General features: G+C 41.7%; 1 protein-coding gene across 6 annotated transcripts in view; it reads left to right on the top strand.

Annotated features, from left to right (window-relative positions):
* The window catches only part of ADGRG2 (adhesion G protein-coupled receptor G2), a 137,454-nt gene that overhangs the window by 56,268 nt on the left and 64,503 nt on the right, over positions 1 to 16,683 (top strand). For 3 of the 6 annotated variants that reach the window (XM_058535534.1, XM_058535532.1, XM_058535533.1), the window contains exon 3: positions 6,881 to 6,999. In XM_058535534.1, coding sequence (XP_058391517.1) covers positions 6,882 to 6,999 — 118 coding nt within the window. In that variant the 5' untranslated portion in view covers position 6,881. Of the gene's footprint in view, positions 1 to 5,439; positions 5,698 to 6,091; positions 6,228 to 6,880; positions 7,000 to 16,683 lie in introns of those variants that run through there. The other 3 variants (XM_058535531.1, XM_058535529.1, XM_058535530.1) reach the window with 2 other exon arrangements.

Genomic DNA, 16,683 nt, shown 5'->3' with positions numbered 1-16,683 from the left:
ATTTTGGGCTTTGTTTGTTCTTCTTTTTCCAGTTCCTTTAGGTGCATTGTTAGATTGTTTATTTGAGATTTTTATTGTTTGTTGAGATAGGCCTGTATTGCTATAAACTTCCCTCTCAGAACCGCTTTCGCTGTATCCCATAAATTCTGGCATGTTGTATTTTCATTTTCATTTGTCTCCAAGTATTTTTGGATTTCTTCTTTGATTTCTTCGTTGACCCAGTCGTTGTTCAGTAGCATCTTGTTTAATCTCCACATATTTGTGGCTTTTCTGATTTTCTTCCTATAGTTGATTTCCAGTTTCATACTGTTGTGGTCAGAAAAGATGCTTGGTATTATTTCAATCTTCTTAACTTTATGGAGACTTGTTTTGTGGCCTAATATGTGATCAATCCTGGAGAATGTTCCATGTGCATTTGAAAAGAACGTGTATTCTTCAGTTTTTGGATGGAATGCTCTGTATATATGTACTAGGTCCATCTGTTCTAGTGTATCATTTAAGGCCAGTGTTTCCTTATTGATCTTCTGTTTGGATGACCTATCCGTTGGTGTAAGTGGAGTGTTAAAGTCCCCTACTATTATTGTGTTACTGTCTGTTTCTGTTTTTATGTCTGTTAATAATTGCTTTATATACTTAGGTGCACCTGCATTGGGTGCGTAGATATTTACAAGTGTTATATCCTCTTGTTGGATTGTTCCCTTGATCATTATGTAATGCCCTTCTTTGTCTGTTTTTACAGTTTTTGTTTTAAAGTCTATTTTGTCTGATATGAGTACTGCTACCCCAGCTTTCTTTTCATTGCCATTTGCCTGGAGTATCTTCTTCCATCCCTTCACTTTCAGTTTGTGAGTGTCTTTAGGTCTGAAGTGTGTCTCTTGTATGCAGCATATACATGGGTCTTGTTGTTTTATCCAATCAGCCACCCTATGCCTTTTAATTGGAGCATTTTGACTGAATATTCTAAAAACCATTCCTCCCTTCCACTAGTTAAGAAGTTATACGTCCTACTTCTATTTTTTAGTAGCTACTATAGAAATTACAATGTCTACTCAACTTTTCAATGTCTAAAGATAATCAATACCTTTAGCCTCCTCTAGGATAATACAAGGACCCTGAAAGACTTTTAATTTTAACTTTTCATCTCCTAAATGATATATTATATATATTATCTCCTATATTATAGAATATATATGTATATATAATGCAGTTGCCATATTTTTATTCTATCATGTTTCACTTATCCCTGTAAGATATTATTATTAATGTTTTATATAGTCAAAGTTCATTTGGATTTACCAATATATAGTGCCAACCTTAGCTCTGGCCAACTGGGGCCTCTGGCCTATGTCTCATGCTTTAGAGCTCCCCTCTCTTGCCCTTCCATAGTTGTACCCCTCTCTAAAGGGCGAGAATTTTATGACACCAAGAAGACATGCTCACGTGGAGCCTGCCTCCTTCCTCCCTCAACCCTTGCTTCTAGATCATACTCTGCAAACCCAGGACCCTGGAATTCCATATCCAAATATTCTGTGCCTTTTTCCAGGACCTGAGCAAGCCTCTTCCCTAGGACAAGCCATGCTGCAGGTGTACATACTTCTAGACCTAAGGGATGACCAAGAGGTAGCTGCTTGCAGGAGAGAGGGGAGTTTGGATATGTGGGCTGGGGTATCCACATATGTGTGCACAAAGCCTCTTGTAGTCTGAGATGGAAGAATAAGGACAACTGGGCCTCCTTTTAAACTCTTGGCCTATATATTACAAATGTTAGAAATGGGCCTGGCCACATACTAACCACTTTTTTTGTTCTTCATTCCTTGTTGCATTTCAACTCTTATATTTTTTGCCAGAATACATCTTTTAGGATTTAGTTCAGGGAGGATTTGCAGGTAGTGAACAATATCATAGTTTTTGTTTGTCTGAAAATGTGTTTATTTTGCCCTCATTCTTGAAAAGTATTTTCATTAGGAGTAGAAATCTCGATCGGCAGTTATTTTCTCTCAGCACTTTGCATAATATTTCAGTGTCTTCTGACTTCCATTGTTGCTTCTGGGAAGGTAGCTGTCAGTCTAACAGGGGCTCCTTTGAAGGCTGTCTTGTTTTCTCTGGCTACTTTCATGATTTTCTCTTTGTCTTTGGTTTTCTTCAATTTCACGATGATATTTCTAGGTGTAGATCTCTTTTCATTTATTATAGAGATTCCTTGGGCTTCCTGAATCTGTGGATGGTGTTTTTCATCAGTTTGGGGTCATTCGGTCATTATCATTTCAAAGGTTGATTCTGCCCCATCCTCTCCTCTTTGAATTTTGTTTAAGTCTATGTTAGACCTTGTATTTCTTTTCTCCATGTCTCTAAACTTTTCTTTTGTATTTCGTATCTGGAGCTCAAGTTTGCCTCATTAGGCCCATGCCCTCAGGCATAAGTGGCTCCTTTGCTTACATTACCTCCCTGAGTTCCTGCTTTGGCTTTACCTTTGGCCTGGGATTCTTTTCTATCTTGTCAGCTCTTTGATAGATTTAAGAAAATGCTTTTAATATTTTATTCATGATTTTTAATTGTCTTCAGCAGAAGGTTTGGTCTAAAAACCTAACCCAATATATTCCTGGAACACTGAAGAAATTTTTTTTCTGAGATATTTGCTATATTAGGGTCTTTCATAGAGTTCAAATCAAAATTTAATTATGCTTTTAGTAACAGTTTCCTGATTCTTTTTTTAAGTTAGTTAGACATATAACCAGAGACTGAAAAAAAACCAACCCTGGGATTCTCTGAATTCTTTGACAGTTGAATGATCCAAGTCACTTGCTTTTGCCCCTTTTAATTCTTGCTTTATCTGCACTGAGAACTTCTTCAGTACCTCCCTTTTAAATTTCCCCTTGTACTAGTCTTGTTAGCCAACACTTACGACTCAATGTAAATATTTCAAAGGCACAAACTTTTCTAGAAGACTTAGGGAACAATTATCATACCTCTTGTTACTCAGGACAAAAATATTGATCATTGCATACACCATAGCAGCCATGGTATAATCAAATTGTGTCAGTTAACCAAAGGTGACCCAGACCTGCGCTACACTGGAATCAAGCTGTTTCCTCCCTTTTTAAATCTTACTCTTTAATTATTCTATATCTAGATAAATATAGATTTATCATTTATTGCCATTCAGGGTTGCACTGATGATATACATTTTTAAAAAATATGATAGTGATACTATGTAATGAAATTAAAGAGATCTAGAACAATTTCTTGGAGTGGTACAAGCAGGACCATGGCATACAGTTATGTAGCTTGTGCACTGTACAACCCTACAGGTTGCCATTTACATCAGAGTCCACAACCATAAAAGGGGACCCTGGACCAAGATTAATCTGGGATAATCTTTAATGGGTGGTTGTCTAGTGTCAAGATCTAGATTTTACTGTTTAAATGCTAGCAAATAATTTTCTTTGTAATTGGTGCTATCTCACTAGCTGTCCTTAGCATCTTGAAAATTTGCTAAGAACCAGTGTCTATTCAAATCATCTTTGTTGATGACTTAGATAGCATTGAGCTAACCCAACCAGAAGATGAAGAAAAGTTCCAGCTGAAAAAGATAAAAATGACTTTTATGTATAATAAGTAAGGGTTTCAAAATCCACAGATTTCCCTCTTTGATCAGTGATCCCAGAGACCTTATGACTTAGCAGGATGTTCTCTAGTTTAGGCAGAAGGCAGTAGGAGCTGCATTACTTCAAATACCATAAAACTTGTCCTCCTATTAGGAAATATTTATTCAGCCTTGAGGAGACATATTCCAGACTTGACAACTGAAAGCAGTCTTTTCAGCAGCACCTGGTCTGTAGTAAGTTCTTTTTGATCCATATTCTCTTTTCAAGATGATTGCTAGAATCACCCTTCATTATGGCCTTTCCTGCCATCATTTGGGAATTGAGTACAAGCTCTCTTCAGTGAAAAGGCGTGGTTTCTTTTGATCAGTGGCCCAAGTCACAGCACATAGTAACCAGTCACTATGTACCATGACTAATTTAACTTTGACCATGTATTATACACTACTTAGGTCCTGCCAGAGGAGCTGGCAAAGCTCAAGAATGAGTTTGCAGAAATTTTGAAATTGTGTAATAGCATTTTGAATTTGTTGACTCATTTCACCTGATGGACTCAAAACAGTTTACTTCCAAGGAGACAAATTCTCAGGAGGCCAGAATTGTGACCTGGTAGAAAGAGTAGGAGTAGCACCAAACACCCAAATGACCTTGACCCATCCCCTAGAGCATGTTGGGCCTCTTTCTTCACCTGTAGAATGAGGGTTTGAGGCTAGGTGAATTCTGAGTTCCTTTCCAGAAATAAACTGCTCTGATACTCTTTCCAGAACTAAAATTAGATACTTGTGCAATAAATCTTCTAAGTCAGCTCTATGAATTCCAGGTAGAGTCAAGCCTAAGGCATTTGTATAGGAGAGTTTTTTTGTAGAGGCTTAGTTCATTAAATAAATATAGCTATTTAAAAAAAAAAAAAAGAACAATGCTGGGGCCATGGTGTAGTGGTTAAGTTCTGCACACTCTGCTTCAGTGGCCCGGGTTTGTGGTCTTGGATCCTGGGCGTGGACCTATACCACTCATCAGCCATGCTGTGGTGGCAACCCACATACAAAATAGAGGAAGACTGGCACAGATGTTAGCTCAGGGCTAATCTTCCTCAAGCAAAAAAAGAGGAAGATTGGCAACAGATGTTAGCTCAGGGCAAATCTTCCTCAGCAAACAAAATAAAACAAAACAAAACAAAAAAAGAGCAATGCTTTTGGAGGGGGAACTGAGTTCAAAAATGAAAAATGGATTAATTTTTAAACTTTTAAATGAAACCGTTGATGACATACATACAAGTTACGATTCAATGAATTTCAGGAACTGAACACACTCATGTAACCAGCACACAGACTATTACCTGTACCTCAGAAGCCCCCTTGTGCCCACTTCTAATTGTTACACCCTCTCCCCACTTCCAAGGATAACCACTCCTTACTCCATCGATTACTTTTGCCTGCTTTTGTTCCTGATATGAATGGAATCATGTACAGTATGCATTCTTTTATGTCTGGCTCCTTTATCTAACATTATGTTTCTGAGATTCATCAATATTGTTGTGTGTAGCTGTAACAGACACTTAAATTTTCCTCCTGAGAGACATTGCTACATCTTTGCACAACTATATTAACATTCTCCTTCGAGTGACTCATTTGGGAAGGTCAATAATATGCCATTAAGAACAGAGAGGATAAAAGTGCTGAAGACGAGGGACAAACCAGAGGCATTTTACAATTTATTAACTTAGTGTATTATTAATATATAATACAATTTATTGATTTAAAAAATGTAAGCCCTCTTTAGAAGGAGAAGGATTTACCTCCTGGTCTAAGACATTATCACGTCATGTCCAAGGAAAGAGTCACCCCCTTGGTACTGGTGATGGCTATTAATTTACAAGATTCTTAAGATTGCCAGCTTTTCCTTGAGACTGAGAAATCGTGATTTATCTGCGTCTTTCCATGCCCTCATTCCTGTAATCCCTGCTCTATCTTTCCCTGCACATACTAGGTATTTGTTGACTGAATGAGTGAAGAGTACAGCTAGCATTTATGGTGCCTTCACAGTGCCAGCCACTGTGTGAAGATCTCTTGTTTACTTACCACAGCAGCACTATCAAGTTGGTGCTGTTATAAAAATTTGCTAGATGGGAGATCTTGGCCATTGGAAATAACTTGTCCAAAGTCATCTGACTATACGTGGCAGAGCCAGGACCTTTGAACTCATGCTCTTTAATCTTCACCACTGTGCATGCACACTCTATCTCAGGCTGCCAGAAGCTGCAGAGGTGGCTGGGTTCAGGGGTGCCCTGTGGCCAGGAGCTCTGCCAGCTGAGAACAAACAGCCTGGTCTGTCCCGGCCACTTTCCCTGTGGCCATGTAGAGGGAGCCTGCTCAGTGCGCTCTCACTGTCCCTCCACTTGTGCCTGAGCCCATGGGTGGGTTGTGATTTCCTGGCTGGCTTCTTCCTCCCTCAGCATCCCACACTGCTCCCCACAGCATCCCCACAGCCTCTACTGCTGCTGCTGACTGCCTGTCATGGGACTCTGTTGGCCAACTCCTCCACCAAGCGAGGAAGGGACACCGTCTTAGCATTTGCAATTCTCTCCATGTCAAGCTCCCCCCAGCCCCTGCCCCACCTCCGCCACAGGTATTTGATCTAGTTAACTCCTATGCAACCCTCACATCTCATCTGGTATATATTGGTCCTCAATAAATATTTTTTGAATGAATGAATAAATAAATGGTAAATGAGGCTTTCAAATTCAGTTCTGATATAAACTTTGCTTTCTAAAAAATGTTGACTCTGCCCTCCTGACTACTAAAAATGCAAGCAGCGATAATGAACTAATATGTAATAAAGAGGAAATGCAATGTACCCATCCTTTTACAGCATGAGACATAAATAGGGGTCGATTATTTATAAGATTCTGTGACCCGCTCTGATTCTTAGCATAGTTTTTAACCAGCCTTTATAGAGTGGTCATAATTACATTTGCAGTGTTTTGTGTTTTTAATTTCTTCTCTTGATATTTTGTACATGTTGATGTTTTCCATAAATTCACGTGGACTACCTTGCTTATCATTTTTAATATGATATACTATCCCACTGGGTGGTCTTCTTGTAGTAAACATGGTTTTTGTAACCAGTGTCCACCTGGCATTGCCATTCTCTGGAATCAGAGAAATTTAAAGGAAGCAGGATTGCAGGTTGCCTTTGGCTGAGGAACTGAGCTGTTGGATATTGCTGTGTTGTGATTATGGCAAGCTGTAATGATATGCTTTCCCCTTATTTTATTCAAGGATGTTTTTCTTTGGTGGGCACTGTAGCCATGTTGGCAGACCTGAAGAACTTTTACTGACATTCAAGTTATTCCTTGTCATCGTTTATCTTCATGTGGTTCTGGTTACATGCCTAGAAGGTAAGGTGCTTGTTTTCTTCATTTTTTTCTGTTTTATCTGTGTGTGTGTGTGTGTGTGTGTGCGTGTGTTTATTTAGGACTTTTTTTTTACTGTGGTAAAATAAACATAACATAAAACTTACCATTTTTAAGTGTACAATTCACTGGCATTAAATATGTTCACAGTTTTGCACAACCGTCACCACCATCCATTTCCGGAACATTTTCATCATCTCAAATAGAAACTCTGTACCCATCAAGCAATAACTCCCTATTCCTCCCTCCCCCAGTCCCTGGTAACCTCTATTCCTTCTGTCTCTGTGAATTTGCCTTTCTAGGTACCTCATATAAGTGGAATCATACAGTACTTGTCCTTTTGTGTCTGGCTTGTTTCACTTAGCATAATGTTTCTGAAGTTCATCCATGTGGTAGCGTGTATCAGCATTTCCTTCCTTTTTAAGGCTGAATAATATTCCATTGCATGTACATACTACATTTTGTTTATCCGTTCATCGTTGATGGACATTTGGGTTATTTTAACCTTTTGGCTATTGTAAATAATGCTACTATGAACATTGGTGTACAAGTACCTATTTGAGTCCCTGCTTTCAATTCTTTTGGGTGTATATACCTAGGAGTGGAATTGCTGGGTCATATGGTAATTCTATGTTTAACTTTTTGAGGATCTGCCAAAGTGTTTCCCATAGTGGCTGCACCATTTTGCATTCCTACCAGCAAGGCACAAGGATTCCAGTTTCTCTATATCCTCACCAATACTTGTTATTTTCTGTTGTTTTGATAATAGGTGTGAAATGGTATCATTGTGGTTTTGATTTGCATTTCCTCAATGGTTAGTGATGGGGAGCGTATTTTCATGTGCTTATTAGCCATTTGTATATCTCCTTTGGAAAAATGTCTGTTCAAATCTTTGGCGCATTGTTGAATTGGGTTATTTGGGGTTTTCTTGTTGTTGAGTTTTCAGAGTTCTTTATATATTCTGGATATTAATCCTTTATCAGATATATGATTTGCAAATATTTTCTCCCATTCTGTGGGTTGTCTTATCACTCTCTTAATAGTGTCCTTTGATGCACAAAAATTTTTAATTTTGATGAAGTCCAATTTATCTATTTTTATTTTGTTGCCTGTGCTTTTGCTATCGTATCCAAGAAATCATTGCCAAATCCAATGTCATGAAGATTTTCCCCTATGTTTTTTTCTAAGAGTTTAATAGTTTTAGCTCTTATGTTTAGGTTCTTTGATCCGGTTTGAGTTCATTTTTGTATATGGTATTAGGTAAGGGTCCAACTTCATTCTTTTGCATGTGGATATCCAGTTTTCCCAGCACCATTTGTTGAAAAGACTGTCCGTTCCCCATTGAATGGACTTGGCACCTTTGTCAAAAATCAATTGGCCATGTATGTGAGGGTCTATTTCTGGTGTTTATTTGTTTTTAAAAGTATCTACTTGAAGGCACTTCTGCATGGAAATGTAAGGGAGGTAGAGAATCAGCCAAATGAAGTAGCATGGCTTTCAGAAAAGAGGACCTTTAGAAGCTTATGGAACAAGAAGAAAAGGTACCTGAGGAAGACAGTAAAAAGGCCAGAAATCCTGAGGCTGCAATATCTGTGGGTACAACTGCCAAAAGAATACAGTGTTACGTAAATGTAAAGAATTCTCATTTGGGATATTATTTAAGGAAACGTTATTAAGGACACACAGAGAAATACCTTTCTTATTCAGAAGAGAGTGGCAAGACCAGGAAATCTTCATTGGATAAAGCAAATATCTACTAGCAGCAAACAACAACAACATAAAACACATGTACACAACACACACTCACACTCATACACATGCATTCCAACTAAATGGAAAACTTCCCAGCAGGCTAACACAAAATTGACAATCTTTCAAAAAGTAGACACTGGAGCATATTGTCAAGGAGCCATGATACTTTCCAAAAAGAAATGATAAGAGCGAAACATGTACTGACTGCTTACTGTGTGCCCTGCATGCTTTATATACATCCACTCTTAAGCTTCTCAACCAAGTCTGTGAATGAGAGATCTTCATCTTAGCCCCATCTCCTAGATCAAGAAACTGAGGCTCAGAGAGATATGTAACTTGCTCAAGGAAGTGGCTGAGCTTGGATTTGTATGCAGCTCTGAATTTTGTGCTCATAACCATGAAACCAGAGTTCTCAAACCTAAGTGTGTACCTGGAGGCCTTGTTAGAACACAGATTTCTGGGTCCGTCCCCTAGAGTTTTTGATTTAATAGGTCTGGGCGGGACCTGAAAATTGACATTTCTAACAAGCTCCCAGGTGATGCTGATGCAACTGCCTCAGGACCACACTTTGAGGACCACTGCCTATACAGCTGGCAGAAGACATAAGTAGGGAGAGAAAACTCCTCCAGATATATAACATGGGATACAAATTCTCTCGTGGCCACGTGACGTTCATGTAAACTGTGCTCACACACATCATCTCCTTGGGGCATTAAAACATCACTGTGGGATTGGCAGGGCAAAAATCAAATGTCCCCCCTTTACTGATGAGTAAATGTCCCCAGGGACGTTATTGGTTAGGAAGTGGCGAAGCCAGACTAGATACTAGATCCTTGGTCTCACGTTTCGGTGCTTTTTCTACCACAAGGGTAGATGAGGAAGGAAAGTGGAACACAAGGGGAAAAAATCATCAAAATGAAAGCTGCTTGGTAGAAATAAGTCATTTTGAAAAAGCATAATTAAAAATGATGAAGGGGCCAGCCCGGTGGCGCAGGCGGTTAAGTGCGCGCGTTCTGCTGCGGCGGCCCAGGGTTCGCCGGTTCAGATCCCGGGTGCGCACCGACGCACCGCTTGTTAGGCCATGCTGTGGCGGCATCCCATGTAAAGTAGAGGAAGATGGGCATGGATGTTAGCCCAGGGCCAGTCTTCCTCAGCAAAAAAGAGGAGGATTGGCATTGGATGTTAGCTCAGGGCTGGTCCTCCTCACAAAAAAAAAAAAAAAAAGATGAAAACGGGGCAGGTAAACAGGACAGTGCATGGCTCTGAAACAAACCTGAGTAGGGAAAACCTGAGTGGATGCTTAAGGTCACTCAGTGTGTTTCTTGCTCTGCTTCTCTCATGAATTAGTTTCGTAATGTAGTGGTTCTCAAAGTGTGGGCCCCAGACAAGAGGCATCAGCATCACCTGGGAGCTTTTTGGACGTGTAGATTCTCAGGCCTACCCTAGACCTGCTAAGTCGGAAGCTCTGAGGGTGGGGCCCAGCAGTCTGTGTTTTAATTAGCCCTCCAGGGGATGCTGATGCATGCCCATGTGTAGAACCACTGTCTTAAAGAATTGGCTAAAACATTGCTGCTGGCAGCATGATAAAGTAGAAAGGTGGTGAGATCTAGGGCTAGAGCCCTTCCCATGCCTGCCACCTGCTATTTGTATGATCTTGATTTGCCACTAGATCAATATGAGCCTCTATTTTCTCATCTTCAAAATGGGTATAATCGTGAGCTCCCCTGATGAGCTCTTGTAAGGCTCAATATATGTTAAAAAAAAAAAAAAAAGATCCATGAAGGCAAAGATTCCCCCCCTCACCTTTATTGACATATCATTGACATATGACATTGTGTATGCAAAAGTTTTTCTGAATGAAGTGTTTTGGGATCTGGAAAGGGCTAAATAAGAGTTCATTTTATTGTCTTTCAGAACTCCCACTAAGATATTCCTGTTATTTAATAATCACTTTGATTGCACTGACCGTGTGCCAGCCACTGTTCTGAGCCCTTATAAAAGGCTAACTCATTTAAAGCTCATCCAGTAACACTTTGAAGTAGGCACTATTATTAGCTCCATTTTACAGCTGAGGAAACTGAGGCACAGAGAAGGTAAGCAACTTGCCCTAGGTTAAACATTTCAATTGCAGATCTGCAATTCAAACTCAGGCCATCTGACCCAAAGTTTGTGTGTTTAACCATTCCACTGTCCTGTCTTTTGGCATTCTTAACCTCTCTGCTATGCTAGGCTCAGTTGCTTGGTGGTTGTGCACCTGTAGATTACAAATAAAGGTGGAATCCATAACTGTAAGACTCACAGAATGTTGGACTAGATCATCCAGATAGCTCATAGGCACCATCTCCCTGAAGAGCTTTGGAATGAGGCAGGTTCTCTTCAGTTCAGGATGTCTTGGGTCTGGTCTTTGATGAAGGCCAAGGGGACTGACCTGCTACTTCTACATTGGATAATCAGTTGTACAGTAATGAGTGCCTGTGGTGTGCGTAGCATTACTGGCTGCTGAGAGAACATATTCTCTGACTCCAGAGAATTTACACTCCAGTTGGAGGGACATGATTATGACACATGGGAACAATACAAACTATAACTGAGTCCTAAAGTGTGAGTTAGCGCTATAGGGTTCTAACATATGACCTTTGGCCAAATCTGTGGAATAGGCTAGTTAAATGTTAAGCCACCTGTAGCAGATGCTATTGGTGCCCTGCCCATATCCTCTTGGCCCACCCCAGAAGTCACCTGCAGACAGATCCTGTGCATGCTGATGGCTCCCATGTCTTTCTGACTGAGAATGATCTGTGCCCATGGGACCCTGCTTGGCTTGTGCGTGGAACAAGCCAGATGTGCCAGGGAGTTACCCCAAAACAGTGGGGGATGGGAGTTGGTGTTTACCTATGCCAGCCAGCTTCCTTGTCCCTTGGTGGGACAATGCCGAGGTGTGTTCTACACACCTAGTAGTTTGGTGGATTGTGCCTCAGTCACCCACAGTAGTAACCTGCTCATTAATGTACTCATTGTTGCCTTTATTCCCTTCCCTATCTCACTTCCCTACTCCCTCCCTCTGCTTCCTGGGGTCATCCCTATTTGGAAACACACTCACCTTCCAAGGTCTAGCCAAATATTACTACCTTTATAAAACCTGCTCTGACCTCTTCAGAAGAATTAGATCTCTCTCCCCAGAGATCCTTTTTCTCTTTATCCAATCTTTGTATACTTGGCACTTTGTATCACGTCATTATCTACTTCCTTTGCATCACGAGTCCTTTCAGTGCAACGTGAGAAGGGAGAACGAAGGTTTGGCGAGGTGGGGAGGAAAACTAATAAATACTGAGAGCCTGCTCTGGTCCAGGCCCTTTAGGTGCTTTATGTACATCATCTCATTTAATCCTCCCAAAAACTCTTCATGGTAGATATTTTTAGTCTCAGTTTGCAGATGAAGAACCTGAACGTCAAAGAGATTAAGTCATTTGCCCAGTCACACAGCTCAGAGGATTCCCCATTGGAATCTGTAGCCTGTACTGTTCATACTATGCCGGGCTGCTCAGTGTCTGAAGACTGAAGGAACGTGTCACTGAGGCATGGGGAGAAGATGGAGAGGGAGCCTGGGGTAAGCCGCCGGAGAGTAGCCATTCCCCCTGGCTCTGGGGGATCTGGATGGAAAACACAGTAGCTTCACCCTGGAAGCCTGAGAGATGACTCAGTAGCTCTTGACAGCAAGGAGAGGTAGGTCTGACACTCTCTTGTTAGGCCACTGGCCAATAGAGAGTCTCCTCAGGCCTTAACACTTTGAGTTGTGTAATTTGGTGATGCCTGAGGGAGTCATTCTTGGTCCACCAGAAGCCCAAAATGAGCTTTGGCAGCTAACTATACTTACCTCTGGCCTCTAGCTCTCCTGGGCCGTGCCAATGCCTTTTTTCTTTCTGTTTCTTTTTTTTTGGTCTTAGAAGGAGGTCTTCTTTTAGGTACAGCTATTTTCCAGAGGATGAGATGACATAATAGTGGAAGATGGTTATAATTTCATTCTTGCAGAGTTGTCTTCCGCATTTGGAAACAATTACACATTTGAGCCAGTTTGGTGATCTCATGAGCTATAATCCCCAACTTACTCTCTCTCTGGGCTGGGCCTAGATCTTTCTGTGCTGCAGGCATTTCCAGTGATAGATTCCTCTATAATTCCCCTTCTCCAAGGCCTCACATCTTGTTTCCTCTTACCCTCTCAAGCTTTGTCCATCCAAGTCTTTGTTCTTCCTTGTGCAGCACATGGTAGAGCTGTAGGAGGTACACTATATGCTCCTGTAAGGCAGGGAACCTGTCTTGTTTGACTTTGTCCTCCAATACCAAACCCAGTGCTGGTTTCCTCTCTCAATTCCCTATCTGTAAAAATGAGATTATAAATACCATGGCATTGATCTGATGCCCAGCCAATCTCACAACTCCCTAAAATCCCAGTCCCCACACACGGGCATGAGGTCACTTCTGTTGGGCCCTGACTCTTTCTCTGGCAGGTAGAAGTGGTGACAAGGAATGACAGAGATTCTAGATAGGTTGAGGGGGAACTTGAAAGCAGAGGACATTGTGTCCCACTTTCCACTTAGAAGTCCTGGTGAGAACTCCTCACAGGGGCCTGTACATTAATAGTGGGCAATGGTAGAAATGAGAAATGGTGTAGGCTGAGAGAAGGCTGGAGATGGTGTCCTCTGCAGGTCTTTCTTGTCTCTTGTGTGGCAGGGTAGGGATTCTAAATTGCCGTCACGTTTCTAGTGAGTAGCTGTGTTGAGAGCCAGGGGCAGGGACAGTGCTGCAAAGACGATGGTGTGGCCAATTTAGACCATGGGCCAGATGGAGGATGTGACAGACACTCAGTGGTAAGAGCTGAGGGGACTTAGGTCAGCAAGAGAGGGACCCTCAGGTGGGGGTGGAATTCTGAGAGAATAGACCATAAGACCCACTGGACACAGCCTTCAGCAATGGATATCAGCTGGACACCCCGCAGGGTGAGGGAGATCTCTGGAGAGACCATCAATAACCCAGGGCTCAGCATGGGGTGAGCTCACAGATCCAGGCCCCTTCTCCCTGCTGCCAGAAGGACACTAGCACCCCATTCCTAACCGGAAGCCATCTTGACTGCCAGAAGGAAGAGAAGGGAAAACAAAGATTGTGCATTTATCCAAAAGACATTGAGTTAACTAGAGACCATTTTAGAGCAAAAGAGAGCTATTTTTTTGATTTTATTTATTTATTTTTTCCCCCAAAGCCCCAGTAGATAGTTGTATGTCACAGCTGCACATCCTTCTAGTCGCTGTACGTGGGACGCGGCCTCAGCATGGCCAGAGAAGTGCCGCGCTGCTGCGCGCCCGGGGTTCCGAACCCGGGTCGCCAGCAGCGGAGCGCACGCACTTAACCGCTAAGCCACGGGGCCGGCCCCCATCATCAGGTTTAAGGATTCCTTTCCTGTACCTCTGGAGTGGAGGCTCCAAAACAAGATGGAGCCATCCTAGACATCAATGGAAGCTCATGGATTTTGTTTGTTTGTTTGTTTATTGTTGCTATTGTTTGTATATCTAAATCATGTCTATAAATTTTAAACTAACTAAAATGAATACATATTGAACACTTACAATGTGTCAGGACACTCTGCTAAGAATTGCTGAAGGCCGTCATCATATCCTGAATTCCGCTCCTCCTCCTGGTTTTATCTTTCCAGGTATAAAGAAATATCTAGTCAGGTCCTTGAGGGTAAGGGTGACATCTTTTTCCTCTCTGTATTCTCCATAGTGTCTAGCACATAGTAAGTGCTTGATAAACTCTGGGGGTTTGATTGGTTTTGATTTGTGACTCTGGTCTAAAGCCTGGCGATAGTCTAAATCGTGGGCCTCTCCCTCAGCTTACATCACCAGCATTATCCTCATCTGAGCCAAATGGATTCTGATACAACATATATTACTCCTCTAAACTTTTGCATAGACTTCAGCGAGGTGCCTGTACTTTGGCTAGAATTACCCTTGAAGAATATATTTCCTTTCCTCCATATGATGAAGGGGCTCAGCTGATTTCCTGTTAAGATTCCCTCACACTCTGACATTCTGTGAGTTCAATTACCCAGTGGGGATAGTCTTCAGATTCCTAATTCATTGTCCTGGGATATCAGGGATCCTTGGGGTCTGCCTCGACCTGAGAACCACTCATCTCTGCAATCCCATTTTAAGGCTGCCCTCCTATTCAAAGTTCCTAATGTGAAATTGGAAACAATTTAAAAGTCATATTTTTTTCAAACTACATTTTTTTACACGAGGCAATTTCAAAGGCTCTTAAAGTTACAACGAAGCCAGTGAATTGATAAAAGCTCCAGAAGTGGCTTTTGCTAACTGGTCAATCCACCAGTGGCCAGTGCTATACTTGCCTTGCTCGTCATGGAAAAGTCCCGGTGTCTCTTGGTAGGATCCAGTAGCAACAGCTCATAGTACTGAACATTAACAACAGCAGCAGCAGCAGCAATGCAACTGGACATTTCTGTAGGTCTTCATGGTTTACAAAGCACCTTGGCATACATCATCTCCCCATGGCCCCCTGAGGTAAGCAGAGAAGTTTGTATTATCCCCACTTTGCTGACGAGAGGACTGAAGCTGAAAGCAGTGGAGTAACTTTCTAGGTTACCCAGCAAGAAACAGTATCAAGGTCCTGAAAGAAGCTCTCCAGAACTCTCTCTTCTATACTAGCCTGCACAAAGTGCTTGCTTTTGGCCATACGAGTACATTTTAGCCAAGATCTTTAACAATGGTGACTTTAACCATAAGGAATGTCCTTCTAGACCAGGGGTTGGCAAACTTTTTCTATAGAGAGTCAGATAATAAATATTTTTGGCTTTGTGGACCATAGGGTCTCTGTGGCAACTACTACTGTGATATGTAAATAAATAGGCCTGACTTTGCTCCAATGAAACTTTATTTACAAACACAGTTGTTAGGCTGGATTTGGCCCGTGGGCTGTAGTTTATGGACCCCTGATCTAGATGGAATGGAAGTGGTGTGGCACATACTACTGATCGTTTACATGACAACCATTCCTTGCTTTTTTTTTTTTTTTAAAGATTTTATTTATTTATTTTTTCCTCCCAAAGCCCCAGTAGATAGTCGTATGTCATAGCTGCACATCCCTCCAGCTGATGCATGTGGGACGCGGCCCCAGCATGGCCAGAGAAGCGGTGTGTTGGTGCGCGCCCGGGATCCGAACCCGGGCCGCCAGCAGCGGAGCGCGCGCACCCAACCGCTAAGCCACGGGGTCAGCCCCCTTGCTTCTTTCTTGCTGGCTATAAGCCCTGGCTTCATAAGGTGCTTACCCCTTTCCACATGACTCAGGAATAAATCCTGATTAATCTAAGCCAACCGTGGAAATGCTTGATTCCAAACCTTGCCAATGTTTGATTTAGGAGTGGGCATGTGACCCACTTTTGACCAATAAGATACATGGGAAAATCTGCTGGGGGACTTCTAGAAAAAGTTTCCCTACTCTTAAGATGAGACTCAAGGAAAACAAGTTCTTCTTCCTCTGGACCTGCACTGTCCAATTCAATAGCCACTAGGCACATGTGGCTATTTAAATCTAAATTAAAATTAAATGAAATAAAAAATTCAGTTCCTCAGTCGCACTAGCCACATTTCAAGTGCTCAATAGTCACATGGGGCTAGTGGTTGCCATACTGGACAATGCAGATGTAGAATATTTCCATCATTGCAGAAAGTTCCATTGGATAGTGCTGTATCTGGATGTTTTTGTGTCTGGATTTGATGCCTAAAACAGTGGTAGCCATCTTAAAAACATTGAGAGGAGCTAGTGAGTGCAAGTGGGAAATCTAGATAAACTGAGTTTAGGATGATGTTGAGTCCCTGAATTAACAGTATCCGAGGATGAAAGAACAGAAGG

This window comes from Diceros bicornis, chromosome X, assembly GCF_020826845.1.
Source record: "Diceros bicornis minor isolate mBicDic1 chromosome X, mDicBic1.mat.cur, whole genome shotgun sequence".
Taxonomy (NCBI): Eukaryota; Metazoa; Chordata; class Mammalia; order Perissodactyla; family Rhinocerotidae; genus Diceros; species Diceros bicornis.
The sequence above is the reverse complement of the archived record's forward strand: the minus strand, read 5'-3'. Positions and strand labels throughout refer to the sequence as shown.